Source organism: Neophocaena asiaeorientalis, unplaced genomic scaffold (assembly GCF_003031525.2).
Source record: "Neophocaena asiaeorientalis asiaeorientalis breed wild unplaced genomic scaffold, Neophocaena_asiaeorientalis_V1.1 scaffold29, whole genome shotgun sequence".
Classification (NCBI taxonomy): Eukaryota; Metazoa; Chordata; class Mammalia; order Artiodactyla; family Phocoenidae; genus Neophocaena; species Neophocaena asiaeorientalis.
Window position 1 is genome coordinate 6,094,954 of NW_020174423.1, and position 16,942 is coordinate 6,111,895.

The 16,942-nt window shown below is 46.2% G+C and overlaps 1 protein-coding gene across 2 annotated transcripts in view; it reads right to left on the reverse strand.

Moving 5' to 3' along the window:
• Positions 1 to 13,461: 13,461 nt before the first annotated feature.
• Positions 13,462 to 16,942, reverse strand: part of PTDSS1 (phosphatidylserine synthase 1) — a 65,494-nt gene continuing 62,013 nt past the window's right edge. Inside the window, exons 12-13 of one of the 2 annotated variants that reach the window (XM_024756557.1) lie at positions 16,425 to 16,485; positions 13,462 to 14,569 (exon numbers count right to left, since the gene is read on the reverse strand). In XM_024756557.1, the coding sequence (XP_024612325.1) occupies positions 14,460 to 14,569; positions 16,425 to 16,485 (171 nt within the window). In that variant the 3' untranslated portion in view covers positions 13,462 to 14,459. Of the gene's footprint in view, positions 14,570 to 16,415; positions 16,486 to 16,942 lie in introns of both variants that reach the window. The other variant, XM_024756556.1, reaches the window with a different exon arrangement.

A 16,942-nucleotide genomic window follows, 5' to 3' on the forward strand; every position in this document is an offset into this window, starting at 1 on the left:
TACAATTTCCAGTGTGGCCAAACCACCTTGGCTGACTTGTTTGCCTTCCAGGCCATCGTACATGCCCAGGGTGACTTTGGAAGCATGGTAGCCCTATCACACATTTGGCCTGGGCTGGTCTTAATGTAGCTGCAACCCCAGGTCTTTATCATATGAGCCAGTTTCAAGTCAGAGTTCATCTATCCTTTATTTATACTATTGATTCTAACAAGTCTCAATAAGATTCTGTTGGATTCCTTTCTTGGCTTTAAGACAATATTTCAGTGTGTTATATAGCATATTAACTGCCTCTCTCCCTTTAGGGTATCTGAAAAACTTAAAAGTAGGTCTTCCATGTTGTGATAAAATGTTGAACATTCCAGGAGACAGGGCAGAGCCTTGAGACATTACATTAGAGACCCCCCCATAGGTGACTATTAATCAGTTAATTAAATGCTCTTTAGGTACAGTTGTCTGATTCCAACAACCTATTTTTTAAACCCACATTTCTCTACCTCCTTCACAGTTGATATGATAAAAAACTTAGCAAATTATCTTGCTGAGATTTGTCTAAAACCTTCTTTTCCAAGTGTGTTTTGTGGATCACTTGCTCATTGTGATAATGTTAAATATGTTCTTCAGTGCAGGACTTCTCAGAGCCTTTAATGAGTTAATGTTCACTGTAACTCTCAGCAAAGAACTATAAAAGCATAACTGGGTTTCAAAAAGCTGAGGTGGGTACTTTAAAATTTTTTAATTCTTTTTTAGCTTAGGTGGGGTTTATGCTCTGAAATTTGCTCATTTGTGATATTCCCTGGATCTCCCAATCTGGTAATCCTGTGAAAAAAGGACACATTAGCCTTGCACGGCTTGTTTAGTGAACCTCTGCTAATACCCAGTGATTAATGCTTTCTTCTGTAAGTATGGACACAGACCACCTTTAATAACCTGTTCCAGAACTTTACCGTGCATTAATACCAAGCTTGTTGATCTGCAGTTTTCAAAAATCTACCTCTATCCTCCTGTTTTAATGATACTTTCTTGTTTCTCTGGGCTTAACACAGGAGGCTGTGAAATTCAGCACCATGATATTTACATGACATTTACCTAGAGATGACATTTTTAACACAGTTAGGTGGCATCTTGGGCTTCAATTCCCTCCCACCAATACATATTCTGCCTTTTCCAAGTTGAATATCGTTCTGTTGATGGAGACTATATAAATGAAATATAAATCACTCAGCCTCATGGTCAAGGCAGATTCCTAACTGACCCTACCTCAGACTTTCATGCTTCCCATTGACTTCCTGGATCTCAGCTAATTCGTATCATTTCCCTCTAAACCTTCATTCAAGTCTTTCCTGACTAACCACATCTCTCCCTCCCTTTATTTCTTTGTCATGCATGTATTGACTTGTCCTGTTTTCTCTATCATATGTTCATTAAAGAATTCATTCATTTGGGGACTTCCCTGGCGGTTCAGTGGTTAAGACTTTGCCTTCCAATGCAGGGGGTGTGGGTTCGATCCCTGGTGGGGGAGCTAGGATCCCACATGCCTCGGGGCCAAAAGACCAAAACATAAAACAGAAGCAATATTGTAACAAATTCAATAACGACTTTAAAAAATGGTCCACATCAAAAAACCTTAAAAAAAAAATTCATTCATCCAAAAAACATTTGTTGAGTACCTGTTGTGCTAGATGTTAGATACCTGAGAGTGGACAAACCAAAAACGGTCTGGAAGTTAATAACTTGGCAGGGAAGACAGCTGTTGAGCAGGAACTAACAGTTACAAACGGAGATGGATGGTGCTATGGAGGGGCTAATCTAGGTTGGGTGTTGACGAAGGTCCTCGTATCGAAGTGATGTTCTAATTGAGAATGAAAGGACATGGATGAATTTGATAGAGGAATAGTCGGGGACGGGATGTGATGGGGAAAACCCTTGATGAATGTTCAAGTAATGAAAATAGGTCAGAATGGCTGAAGTAAAGAGATTGGTGGCGGCGGAGGGGGGGCGGGGCGGGCAGTGCACAGGAGGGCCTGAACTTGACTTATGAGCCAAAATAAAGAGTAAACACAGAAGGACCTGCAGCAGGAAGAATCATCTGATTGAACTTTTTCCAAACAGTGGACGCTATTCTTTTGCTTTCCCTTCCTGTCCTATGTGTGGCTTTCAAAAGCGCTCCCCACCTTCATTTGAAAAATTGCTCTCAGAACATTCTAAACACCTCAGATCACCCCAGGCTTTGGCCACTCTGGATACTCTACTTTTACGGGGTGTTGTCACCCTTTTAGAAGCATCCTTGGCTACGAGCACTCTATTTTTGTATGTGCCCTTTAAAATTCTGAACCTGTTAGTCAGTGATAGAAGGTATCATAGAGTGAAGCTGGATTCTGAAGGTGAGAAATGTGCAGTGACGGGGCAGGGAAAAAAAAGTTTGGTAGAAAGGACAAATCCCCTAAATGCCTGAAGCCTGAGCAGCTGCACAAGCCACACAGGTTCGTCTTCTTCCTTGGTACTTGTGTACTGGGGCAGGAACGTCGCAGCGGGGATCTAGAGACAGCCTGATCCCTGGCTATGGTACAGCCAGCTGTGTGACCCTAGCCAAGTTGCTTCACTACTCTGGGCCTCGGTGTCTTTCTTTTTTCTCTATGTTTTTTCTAAATTGTGGTAAAATACACATAAAATTTACCATCTGGTTCATTATCTAAGCATACAGTTCAGTGGTTTAGAATACACTCATTGGGATTTCCCTGGTGGTCCAGCGGTTAAGACTCCGTGCTTCCAGTGCAGGGGGCTTGGGTTCTACCTCTGGTCAGGGAACTAAGATCCCACCTGCTGCGTGGTGTGGCCATAATGGATAAAGTACACTCAAAATGTTGTGTTGCTTTCACCACCATTCGTTCACCTCCATAACTCTTTCCATCTTGTAAGACTGAATTTCTGCATCCATTAAACTCTCCATTTTCCCCTTTCCCTCAGCCCCTGGCAACCACTGTTCCACTCTCTGTCTCTGTGACTTTTTGTCTACTCTAAGTATCTCATGTAAGTGGAATCATACAGTATTTGTCCTTTTGCGACAGGCTTATTTCATTCAGCATTATGTCCTCAAGATCCATCCATGTTGAACGTATGGACACCAAGGGGGGAAAGTGGCAGGCGGAGGTGGTGGTGGTGGGATGAACTGGGAGATTGGGACTGACATGCATACACTAATATGTATAAAATAGATAACTAATAAGAACCTGCTGTATAAAAAATAAATAAAATTCAAAAATTAAAAAAAAAAGATTCATCCATGTTGTAGCATATTGCAGGACTCCTTCGTTTTAAGGCTGAATAATATTCCATTGTATGCATACCAAGATTTTGCTAATCCGTTCATCTGTCAGCGGACGCTTGTGTTGCTTCTGTGTTTTAGCTATTGTGAACAGTGCTGCTGTGAACATGGATGTACAAATATCTCTTCGAGTCTGCTTTCCACTCCTTTGGATGTATACCCAGAAGTGTAATTCCTGGATCGTGTGGTCATTCTATTTTCACTGTCTTGAGGATCCTCCGTACTGTTTTCCAGCAGCTGCACCATTTTACATCCCCACCAACGGTGCACAAGGGTTGCAATTTCTTCACTTCCCAGCAACACTTGTTAGTTTCTGTTCTGTCTTTATTTTGGGGATAGCAGCCATCCGGATGGGTGTGAGGGGGACCTTGGTACCTTGACCTGTGAACTGTAGGGGTACAACCATAGGCTGCCCCTGAGCCCCTTCTCCAAATGTCTGTTTCCTCTATCTGTGTGTGTGTGTTACAACATGAAAGCTATGTCATGCGGGCTCTGTCATCCAGCCCACAGCCTCCTCCTTGAACAGTTTGCGAGTCAGGAGCTGGACTGAAGAAACAACATCTGGGAGCAAATCTCTTTAGATTGGAGAGGAGGTGAAAATGTGCTATTCTGGGTCATTTCCTCAGCCATCTTTTAATACAGCCCAGTCTTTTGGTTTCCATCAGCAGAAGGGCTCTGTTGGCTGATCATGGGATTGTAATTTTGCAGAATGAAGGTTGCCCTCTCCCTGCAGCCGGGTGAGTGATTCATTTTTGGCTCAGTTAACCCCAGAGAGAAGTCAGATTCACACAGACACTTGCTCAGAGAAGGTGGATTCTCCACATGGGGGTGGCTTTCTTGAGGAAACATAGTTTCAAAAAACACATAAGTGCTTTATTCAGGGGATAAAACACTTTACTCAATGGTCTGTCATTGCCTGCTTGGAAAGCTTGTGGTGAGCAGATGCCAGGGGGAAGAACATTTGTGTTCAAAAGCAAAAATAATTCCCCAAGCTAAACTGGTCCCAGCAGGATAAAGTTAGCTGGTTGAAAGATAATTATTTCAATTTGGGGAGAACCACCAATGGAAGTGCGTTTTCTCTGGGGCTCTTTCTTCATTAAAGCAGTCACCAGGCCTTGTAAGATACAGAAGGAAGGACATCTTTCCTAGACACACAGCAGATGCAGCTCCTGGCAGTCCAGACCCTGTGGCTCTGGAAAGAACCCCCGTGAACACCACTGTCACATTCTGAGAACCAGAGGGGCTGTCAGGAAGGAAGCAACATATATGGGAGCAGGAACTCCTCTGTATATTGGCAGATCTTGACTAGGCAGATCCAGGCAGCTCCTTATGGGGAAAGAAGCACAGAGCTGGGATGGGGGCCTTGGATGAATCAAGAACCAAGGAAGAAAATCAGAGCATTTTTGGGAACCTTGCAATATCAAAATGGGTGCTGGGCAGGAGAGTGGATGCCTTTGGTACCTGTCCCAGCCCTTGTGCTGAGAATCAAGAAGTGGTCCCTAGTCATCGCCTTCAAAGGAAAGCTGTCCTAAGAAACTTGAAAACAAGGTATTTTCTGATTAACACTCCAAAGGGGCTCTGCCAATTTCCACTGCTGGTGGAAGTTTAAGAGAAAAAAAAAGTAAGCAAGACAGCCCTCTGAAATGCCGGGGTGTGGGCCCAATGCACACAGGTAAAAGCACAGGCTGAAGAAGTAGAGGCAGGTCTATCACGCCTTCAGGGAAATGCAAATTTAAACAACAAGATACCACTAAATACCTATTAGAATGGCCAAAATCCAGAACACCGACACCACCAAATGCTGGCAAGGATGTGGAGCAACAGGAAATCTCATTCTTTGTTGGTGGGAATGCAAAATGGTACAGCCACTTTGGGAGCCAGTTTGGTGGTTTCTTACAAAACTGAATACACTCTTACCATATGACGTAGCAACTGCAGTGCTTGGTATTTACCCAAATGAGTTGAAAATGTATGCCTACACAAAAACCTGCACACAAGTGTTTATAGCAGCTTTATTCATAATCGCCAAAACTTGGAAGCAACCGAGATGTCCTCTGGTGAGTGAGTGGATAAACAAACTGGTCCATCGAGACAAGAGAATATTATTCAGCACTAAAAATAAATAAGCATGAAGGAGTCTTAAATGCATATTACCAAGTGCAAGGAGCCAATCTGAGAAGGCTACATACTGAATGATTCCAACGATATGACATTCTGGAAAAGGCAGAACTATGGAGACGGTAGAAAGTTCAGTTGTTGCCTGAAATTCCAGGGTGGGGGGGGGCAGGGATGAAAAGGCAGAGCCCAAAGGATTTTTAGGACAGTGAAAATACTCTGTATGATACTAAAATGGTAGAGATTTGTCGATTATACATCTGTCTAAACCCATACAGTGTACAATACCAAGCATGAACTGTAAGGTAAACTGTGGACTCTGGGTGATAATGATGCATCCATGCAGGTTTTCAACTGTAACAAATGTCCCACTCTGGTGGCGGATCTGATACTGCATGAGTAGGGGCAGGGGCTATGAGAGAACTCTCTGTATATTCTGCTCAATTTTTCAGTGAACCAAAAACTCCTCTTAAAAGAAAAAACTCTTTAAGGATAAAGAGGGGGAATTCCCTGGTGGTCCAGTGGTTAAGACTCCACGCTTCCACTGCAGGACTGCAGGGGACATGGGTTTGATCCCTCCTCGGGGAACTAAGATCCCGCATGCTGCACAGCCTGGCTAAAAAATATAAATAAATGTCATGAGATGGACAACGGTATCATTAAAAGAAATAAAAATAAAGAGTGGAGGCAGCAGGACTTAACCGCAGGCCAACCTGCAGCTGGGCCGAAGGACTCTATGCAGGATTCCCGTGGAACCAGAGGGAAGTGGAACAGCCGCCCACACCTCGTGTCCATCCTGGAAGGGGTGGTCCTTGGCCTCTGTCCCACAGCCCCACTCACTCACGTGCTCATTCAGAGCATTTACTGAGCACCTGCTCTGGCCTGGGGTTGGGGATGAACACTGCTAGGAACCTGGGCTGAGTCCAGGAGACCTGAGACAGAACTGCCACTCAGAGGTGGACACAGCACACAGGGATCAGGGGGCTTTCACAGAGCACAGCGTCTGAGCTGAGATTTTTCAGGACGATGAAACTTACCAGGCAGAATGCCAGGGGCAGACGTTCCAGGCGTGTCACAGATGCTGTGGAGCCTCAAAATGTGGTGTACTTGGTGGGCCATGGAGATGGTGGGCGGGGGTCCCATAGTGCTATCAGTGCGGGGTGGAGGGCACGAGGGGGTGCAGAGGGTGAGCAGGAGCTGATGCTGGATACATGGCTGAGTCGGACCTTGCTGATCCGTGAGATGCCAAGGAGTGTGGGCTCAAGCCCGCACCTCCTTGCTCATCAGGTACCAGCCCCGCTGCTTCTCTCTGTAAGGCCTCTGCAGTCTGTCCTCCAATAAGGATCTCACGAGGGATGGATCAGATGATCCAGGGAAAGCACCATGCACGGTGTCCACCACATAGTCAGCGTTAGTTTTTACTATTAATTATTTTGCCACCTAGGGCAAAAACACTACCTGCGAGTCACATTAGAGTCTCAACAGAAGAGCAGTTGGGTGATGCCAACACACTAAATATCAAGAACTTTATTTGGAAAAACTAAACATTCTTTCCCCTCTCTCAGTCTGAGCAGCTGCTCATTAAAGGATTTTTTTTTTAAACAAGATACGACTAACTGTTTGCAATGATTTTTTAGACGAGATCGGGTGCATTCAGGGTGGTATGGCTGTGGTGCAATGATTTTTTAAAAACCAAGGGTCAGAATAGAACAGGTGGGAAAGGTTGGGGCAATGAGTCCAGTGTATGACGTGGCCTTCTGTTTTTGTCCTTGGGCCACTCTATTATACCCATCTGGGGTAGATTTCACGGCACTGGCCATCTCTGCAGCAGCGTACCAGAAGGTGTATGTATGCCCTTGTTCTAAACTAAAATGGCAATTCTGCTGTTCACGGCAATGTTATCTGAAAAACCAGTGGCAATACAAGTTGATTTACAGGCCAGCGATCGCATTTCGGAGCATTCATTACTCAAGGACTACAATTTTCATTTCCCTTTATAATTTTAATTTACAAACCTTAGTCTAAATATAAGCCTGGCTGTATTAGTCAGGGTTCTCCAGAGAAACAGAACCAACAGGAGATACACACACACACACACACACACACATACACACACATCTATACATATGAGGAGAGCTATTATAGGAATTGTCTTTCACAGCTATGGAGGCCTAGAAGTCCCACAACCTGCTGTCTGCAAGCTAGAGAACCAAGAGAGTGGGCGCTGTGATTCAGTCCAAGTCCAAAGGCTTAACTGTGTGTGTGTAGTGGGGCAAAGGGGGAGTTTAAGTCCTAGTCTGAGTTTTGAAAGCTGAGAACCAGGGGCAACAACGTCCAAGAGGAGAAGAGGGATGTCTCAGATCAAGCAGAGAGAGAACAGATTCATCCGTCCTCTGCATTTTTGTTCTATTCAGGCCCTCAATAGATTGGATGAGGCCTGCCCACACTGGGGAGGGCAATCTGCTTTACTCTGTCTACTGACTCAAATGCCGATCTCTTTCGGAGACACCCTCACCGACACATCCGGAAATAATGCTTTACTAGCTGTTTGGACATCCCTTAGTCCAGTCAAGTTGACACATAAAATTACCCATCAGTTGACGTGTACATATTCTATAGCCATCACCGCCGGGCTTATCTTCACCTTCTCTTGAAATTACTTAGATGTACATACACAGAACCTTCTGGTAGAGACACGATTTTGAGGAAGGGACCTGCAGCTGAGGTTATCCTGACAGTCAAAACGTACACAACACGCACTCAGAGATTTCTGAGAACCTTGGCCCTCTGCTCCGCGCCCTACGTGTGGTCTGGCTAGTCCTATGCTGAAGCCGAGCCCGGCATTTTGTGAATCAAATGTGGTCCAAAGAAAATGACAGGAAGACATGAAGGTGAGCGTGGGAGTGAATAGGTGCTTGTAAGCCTATATATTTCTGTGGGTGGACACGCCTGTGATCTCAAGCACCATGTTCTCATGCACCCTCCTCTGCTGTCAGCACACTTCCTGACCACACGAAGAAAAACACAAACCCATCAATTTTAATAGATGCTCTGGCAGACTTGGGCCGTTCTCACAGTAGCTTGGGACCCTGGGTGTTTTTGCAGCTTTCAGCCATCATTTTGAACTGGGACGAGGTTGGGTTTAAGGGCAAAAATGCTGAAGACTGGCAGAATGATCTCAGGTACTGGATTCTGTGGTCAGAGAAGGGCAGCAGGAATTCACCTGGTGACCAGTGGCTCCTTCAAGCCTCAGAGGAGCTGCTTCTGCCCTGCGTGTGAAGTCTAAGCCTGGCACTGACCCACCCCAGGAATGAAAACTCAAACCCGGCCGCCGTTTGGTCTTCAGGATGAGTTTGCAGCTGTTTTCACTGTTTGCAGAAAGTAGAAGTAAGAAGTCTGTTCCCAGTGAGTGAGCAGACCTTGACTGCTAAGAGGGACAGGAAGAGAATTTCAAAACATCTTACAGAAAAAATCCTCCTCCTGGAAAGCCAAAATTGGGGGTGGGGTTTGCTAAGTGACAACACCAGGGGTTGGTTTGTAGCAGAGCGACCAGATTGGCAGGCTGATGACTGTGGAGGTGTCACTGTCACTGTCACCTACATTCCTATCCCTCTCTGTGAAGAGAGGCATTTCAATCCTGGGCCAATGAGTCATCAGAAAATGCTATTTCTCATTTTGGAAAAAAACACTCTAACCCAGTGGGATATTTCACTGTTATCTGTTCTCCTTATAAATACGGTGATGGTGGCAGGGGGGAACGCAGGCCCTTAGAAATTAAAGCCATATGGATACCACATTTAAAGAAAAAAACACAAAACACAACAACCCAGGCCGTTACATTATTGCTGACCATAGGAATTCAGTATTTATAATTTACATTCTTTCCCATACTTTGCTGTTTTTCAGAAGTGAAGAGCAGAGGTTTATGGCCTCGCCGGATCGTAAATCAGATTCCTGAGGGTAGAGGGAGCTGCTACGGGCAGAAGGAATTGCCCGCTGACAGTTTGCAGAATGCACCAAAACATCAGGAAAAGAACCCAAATGGAGAGAGATGGGACCCTGCTTCAAGGAGCGTGAGACACCAGTTATTCCTTCCGCCAAGCGTGCAACCAGCTGAAATCACACCAAGGATGGCCTGGAGGTTTGGCCATCGCTACAAAGCGAGCACCAGGGGTAGGGGAGGCAAAGGCGTGGGCGCCCCCAGGGGCTCCTCATAAGCCATTTGTCGAGGCTGTCTGGGAGCAAGGAAGGGGGCCAGATGGAGGCTCGGTTCCGGTAATGGGGCTTAAGACATGTGCCCAAGAATTAAGACAAGGAGCCTGGAGTCGGAGAAAGAGCATAAGCCTCTGGGTTGATCTGACGCCCCCTAGTGGCTGTGTACTCTTGGGTCAAGTACTCAAGCCTCATGACCCAGGAAAACAGGGATTAACAGCAAACTCACAGGACTGAAGAACACACATACGTCACAGGGGTGTGTGTGTGTGTGTGGGGGGGGGCGTCACAGGGACCCCCTTCCCCTGGAATTAGAAGTGCTGCCCTGGCACTTGGCTCTCCAGCAAAGCCAGCTGAGTGCTACGGTGGCCACTAGGGAGACTCGAGGGAAGGAGGGGTTTCCAAGAGCCCCATCCAGAGGTCTGGCGAAGGATCCCAGTCCTTCAAATGCCTTTGGAAGATTTGTTAGCGGTGGCCCTAGTGAACTCATCCCCTTGCTCTTGGCCTGGATTTCACACAGTCTAAGAGAAGGTAGAGGATTCTCAACATTTTGAAACCTGGGGATCCTCATAAGCCTTTCCCAGGTTGCATCCATAAAATACCTAATCAGCCCGTGAATATGTAGTTGGATTGATGAGACCGAGTCAGGCAAGTGAGAACAAGAAGGTTTACAGTCCAGATTTTCCAGTATGGATTGTAACATAAATCCTGCCTGCAATTTGACACTGTAATTAAGGCTATAATATGTATACTTCAGACATGAGAATGCAATATTTTAGGTCTTTGGTCTCAGGTTTATCTACTTTTCTTTTAAAGGCAAACAAACCTTATTTCCTGTGTTGTAAAGCCACACGAGTCCCCTTTACTCAGCGTCCAGAAAAGGGGTACACGGGAACACTGGTATCTGAGGCCCTGGCGAGACCGTGTGGAGGCCAGGCACATCGGAGCAAACCTTCCTGTCATTTGGGGCATATGGGAGCCCACAACTTGCAGGCCCTTGGAGAACGTTTTCAGAGCATTCCAGTAACAAAACAAGCAAACAAAGTTAACACCTGGGGCACAGGAGGTTCAAGCATGAGCCCAGAATGGCTAAGGAGGTTGGGTGGTTGGTTGCCATCATCTGGGAAAGCAAAACTCTCAGGCAAATTCTATTTTCTGAATGATGTTTCTGTCCTCACTGGGTTTATGAGAAGGGGATGGAAGAAAGGTAACGTCAAGGTAGACAAAGTTGCAGATGAATTTCTCAAAGGGATTAAAGGCGATCTTTAGTAAACATAGGTGACAAGGAAATTTTTACATTTCAGCATTCCCACACACTAAAAAAACAAAACCCCAAAATATACACATCCAACTATTTTCCCCCTTCTTTGGTAGACATTAAAAATAATTCCTCTAAATTCACAGAAGACAGCAAAATAAAAAAGCTGTAGGTATTTATTGCATCAAAGGTAATATGAGAGTTAAATTTTAAAAATTTTGTAACCTTCACCTGTGATAGTCCTAGCATCAGGTTTAGGATAAAATGTGATAAAGTGAAATGTTGAAAAAATCTATTATGGGCTAGCAACCAGACTCTGAAGCCCATTGGTCGTAGCCATTACTAATGCTGAAACTCACAAAGAACCAAATCTCAAATATAACCCTTGCAATGCACATGCACAGTGAAGGCAAGAGAGGCACCTGTAACGAAACACTGATGAACAGAAGTCTTGGTTCTCCTCGCATCTTGATTTCGATCGTAAAAGTGGGAAATACATTGAGGATTTGCAATTACCTACCTGGGGGATACCTGGTTTTCATAGCAATAAGAACTCTGTAAGTGAAGCCCACCTGGTGAACACGCGGGTAACCCTACGCATAATTAAAAGAGCACAGAGCACACAAATGAATCCCCCGTTTAAAGTGCTCACTTCCTCTGGTTTCCAATGGTTAAATTTTTTCTCTTCCACCCTGCATTTAGCTCCCCCCGTAAGGGCCTGAGTAACTGCACTATTATCAACAAATAAGGCAACCCAAGGGTCCAATTCCACAAGGAGACCCCTGACAAAAAGAGGTATCACTTAGAGATGATGCAGAGCGGCTTCAGAGGGGAGACCAATAGGGCTGAACCTGATGGATTTGGTAAAGAATTTTATTTCTCCTAGGTGAGTACTTTACTCATGAGCTCACTACAGAAGCAGTCATGGTGAAAATAAGACTGGCATTTATAGGATGTCTTTTATCATCAAAATGCTTAAAACAGGTCAACGAAGTGTCCTAGCATTGCTATGGGAGCAGTTTGGCCAAGGCTTTTACAAATGGTGAAAACAGACACAAGAAAAGCAGGGAAGGGCCACGGACAGACCAAGAATGACAAAAAAGAAAAAGTACTCAACACTCCATGCCATGCTACATACAGAGAAATATACGTAAAGAATTCTTCGCGTATTATGTCCAAAACAATGGTGCCTTTTAAGAGGGCAGTTTGTAAATGGCAAATGTGAGATCACTTGCAATCAAATCGTTTCTGATACTAAATGACAACTCTGATTAAAGGGATTAAAGGGGATCTTTAGTAAACATAGGTGACAAGGAAAATTTTACATTTCATCAATGTGAAGCCCATTTGCATAGAAATGAGTGGAAAAAGTAGACCAAACCCAGCAGCACAGTTTCTAGGAGGAAATGGCAGCCGTGGATCTGGCTGGTCAAGGAAAGCACTAGTTTTGGAAACACTGTAGTCAAGAGCTCTTACTGAAAGAGAAAAAAAAAAAAGATTAAACTCAAAGAAAGGACACAGAAAGCAGCTGAGGACTTTCCCGGCCGTTCCGTACAAAGCCACTGAGGAAAGACTGTCTCACATGCATTCTGCTTTCACGTGACCCAAGGAAATCCAAGTCATCGCAGGTGGGCAGGTGCCTCTCCTAGGCCGGCCTTGGAGAAGGAAACGTCTTCTTCAGCCGCACCCGGCTATCGATCAGAGGAGGGTTAAAGCGCCAGGAAACGAACTTGGAGACGCTCAGGGAGGTGGCCCAGCACGAGGAAGTGGAGTTGAGGCCGACGACGTACACGATGTCCGTGATGCACAGACGTGCTCAGAGAAGCAAAACGAAACAAACTCACCTACTTTCAAAGTCAAACAAATTTTACATTGTACCTCTGTTTAAGAAAGGCCTCTCTGATGGGTGATAAAAGCGCGGGGGTCTATGGGACAAGCACCTCTTTGCCTCTCATCAGGACTATCACGGGAAGGATGGGGCCGCTGCTGGGACCGCAGGGCCGGCACAACCCGGCGCACCAGCCCGGTGACTGGCGAGGCTTCTCTGCTGGCAATGAGCACAGCAGGTGATCCTCGCTTTGCGTGACTCATTTAACCCCTTCACCCTGGGATTCTTTTGCAGGAAAAGAAAAACATGACACTTCTATGGGTAAAGACTTCCTTAAAGGGGGAAAAGACATCGAAACCTTTGTGCTCTGTGAAATGAGGGAACAAAAGGGTGGCTTGCAGCAAGTTTATATCTGTAGGAAAATCAACTGCGTACCGGCCACTTGCTAGAGAAAAAAATCCAGCTTGGTTGATGTAACCATTACCCTAGTAAAAAAACAATGACTATCTTGTTCATTTCCTCTTGATCACTTGGGAAGGTTAGGAAAAGGGACATATGTGTCTGTAAGCCCTCTAAAGTACACATTTTCTTCTCTTGTCTTCTCACTACGCGAAACACATACACATTCTTATTATCCTAAAGTCACTTGAAAAATACGGTGATTGCTTACAAATAGTGGAAAATACCAATAAGAGGCAAAGAAATGAGCACTTTACAGAGACAGAATTTGATGGGCTTTAACGTGAACCGTTTTATTTAAAACAGGGATCCATCAGAGGTGGTGAACTATCAGGGTCAATGTTCTAGAGCATGGCACGGATGGATGAAAGGGAATACTCACCAGCACCTCACACGGGACTAAAAGACAATGTCAGCAACACACCACGGAAGGAAAACAAACAAAATGGAAAAGGCACCTGGGGGGGAGGGGCTGCGGTGAGCACTGCCTCTCGGCAGGTCCACGCCTGTGCACTGTGGATAAGTCTGGACAAGCGACATTGGAAAGGGAACAAAAAGGTTCCGATCCGAAGCCCAGGATCCTACGTGGGTAGCTAACCTTTCCTCAGCCTGGTTTCCACCCACCGCTGTGTAGTTTCAGGTCCTAAAAAGGGGAGAAGGCTGCTAAAGTGTAACACAAACTCTCCCCCCCTTTTTTTCTCTAGGAAAAAAAAGAGAAACCTCCCCCAATTCAACCTCAGAGGTGGCTTCTGAAGGCTTGTTAAGCATCCTGACATAAAAAATAAGAAACAACAAAATAAAAGACAGGTAAGTGGCCTGGACTTAAACCAGTCAGTCAAACGGAAAGGCAGATTCAGAAAAATAAAACCTGGTGACCAGTCCGTCAGCTGTCTGGTTGGCGCCCTGCCTGAGTGAAGATGTTTAAACTGCATCCACAACACACGCACGCAAGCACAGAACTGCTTCTGGCAACTGAGTAAATAGCTACCCTCTCCTTTGAGCACGGTCCTGCTACCGGTGACCACGTGCCAAGTGCTGAAGTTACAAGAGACACCCGAGTGGCGAAGGACCCCCAGCAGTGGTCTGCCCCGTGTGGCCGGGTCTGTGGGCAACAAGACTTATGCTCTCAAATCATGACCCCTCCCAGCCCCCACTCCTTCCCGTTCACGCTATGCGTTTCGACCTCCCCGCAGGGAGGTCCAGCCGATTCCGTCCCCTCCCGGTTTGAGGCACTCCCTGGAACATCTTTGATTAACCAGGGTCCTTCATTTCTTTCCAACTCCGTTGGTGACTTTTGACTTGGAATGTCGATTCCTTCTTCTGGAAGAATGGCTCTCGTTGTTGCCTGGATGCTTGGGTGGGCCATCTTCAGAACCTGGCCAAAGGAATCGGGACACACCGTCACCGTGGGCTGTGGGCTGTGGGCTCCCGGCTCGGGGCTTCTGAAGCCTCTGATTCTGGTTCTCCCTGTCCGGGCCGCCCCACCGCTCCTCCACTGGTCCTTGTGCGCCATCTAGTGGCCTCGTTAATGAATCAAGGCACAGAAGCCCCGGCACTGAGCTAGCACAGCTGGGGCCAGGGTGTGCAAGCCATGGCTCCACAAAGACAGGAGCGTCCTGAGGATGTTTACGTTCACACCGTAGGGCGGATCGTGGTCATGGTGATGGGGACCAGAAGCGAGAGCACAAATAACATCGAAGCACAAAGGAGGGACAATTAAAACAAACCACATGGGTGTCGAGTCTACCTTAGCAATCAAAGGACACATCAACTAGGTGTCCATACCTTGATCTGCTACACACCATTGTTTCTAAATCCCTAAATGGGAATGGATTCTTGACTTGGCAAAAATCAAAGATATTACATGCCCTCAATGGTTTGATCTGGAAGCCACCTTTACAAATCTGCTGCTCATGACAGGCAGCCCCGGAGCGATACACTGAAGATGCCACATGTCCTCAAGAAGCTCACGGTCTGTGGGGACGGTGTCGTCTGTCATGCTCTATCATTTGTGTGGGAGCTTAGAGAAAGACGTCTACATTGGCTGAGTGCTGGGCAATCATCAGGCATCAGCCAGGTGGAGGGTGGAGCCAGGGCAGTGGTGGGGTGAGGGTGGGCATTCCGGGTAGGGGTGTGTGAGGCCTGGAAGGTCATCGGAACTTTCTGGCATTAGGCTGGCTCCGCCCTCAGGCTGAGAACATGGAAAACCTCTGGCTTAGCAGCTAAGCCAAAAGGTTCTCTGCTCCAGGGCTCAGATTTTTTTTTTTAAGCTGTCTACCTTTCATTTAAATATATCTCTACCATTGCTTGTTTCTTTTAGTCTTTTCAGTGGAGAACCCGGAATCGCCATGGACTGATCTCTAGGATGGTTCTGAATAAGGGAGCCCAGGGGAACCCCTGTGCCTACCTCCATCAGCATTCCATAATAGGTTACTGATTCAGGAGAAATCATCTCAGGGTGACCAGCACTCGGTAGAGTTTTCCCCAGGGACAGTTGTGATGAGCTTCACCCCAAAAGAACTCAGGAGAGCAACTGCCTCAGCAGTGTTTTCCCCTCCCTTGTCCCCGCTTCTCTGAGCAATTCTGTGGGTTAAAATTCGTGGTCTCTGACATTCAGTTCTCTTCCTTCAGTCAAGCTCACAATCAGCTCATAACTGACACGGAATTACCATCCAGTGGAGCCTCCTCTGGGTCATTGTTCTACGAGTCAAATTCTTTAAGAAAACCAGGTGGCCTCAAACCTTTCTGAAATGCTCCTTGGAGAGAGGCCAGTGGGAGATCCCTGACTACACTGTTGAGATCCCTCTCATGCTGGCCTATCTCTTGAATGAACACGATTAAGTTGATCCACCTCTTCGGAAAGGTTTCTCCTCCTGGCACACAACTCTTCCTAATGCTTTTCACTCACGGGGAAAGCCAAGAGGAGGAACATCCCCATCAGGATGCTTGAGACAGTGGGATCTTGTTACGTTTTCCTGTCTCAGAAAAGGCAGAACCACGTGGCACCTCTTCTTACGAAGCAAGTTTCTTGGGCAGAACCTGTGAGCACTTTGCATGTTTCTTAGTGAGTAACAGGAGACATGCGATGAGTAGGTTTGAGACCCTTCAGGGCATATATTTATCAACATTCAGAAGATAAATACTGATGCTAAATCCCTTTACTGGGCCTTGGGAGGGAGAGGACCCAGGAGCGTTTTTAACAATGAGCAAGAGAGAGATACCTTTTGTACCTTTCCTGTGAGGCCAGGAGATGTCAGGGCTGTAGGTGCCATCTTCACACTCTGAGTAGGTCTAGGGAGAGAGGCAGGCTTAGTGGTGGAATTTCAAGTGCTCCCGGGAGGAGGGAGACCAGCAAACAAGCGAGGCTGCTCAACCCTGGCCTCTCCCGGGCTGGGGATCCCCACCAGCAAGTGCAGGATCACCTCACGCTTATGCTCTCTGCTATAAGATCAAGGCTATATCCCAGGTGATGCAGATTACATCTTCTAGGAAGCGCCTTTAGCTCCTTAGACTAAAAGTATGAATAAAGGATGAAAGCTGTTATTTTTACTTAAAAATAATTACAGTTGACAAGACTGCTACAGCATTTTAAGCCCACTCACATCTATCCTCTACCTTAATCTTCACCTACTATGAAGTGGGCAGGGCAGGAGTTTCCAGATGGGAGCCCCAGGCTGGGATACAGGTAGAGGCCTGGACAGAGTGAAAAACCTAGCTTTTCAAAAACTGCTCTGGGGCTTGCCATGCA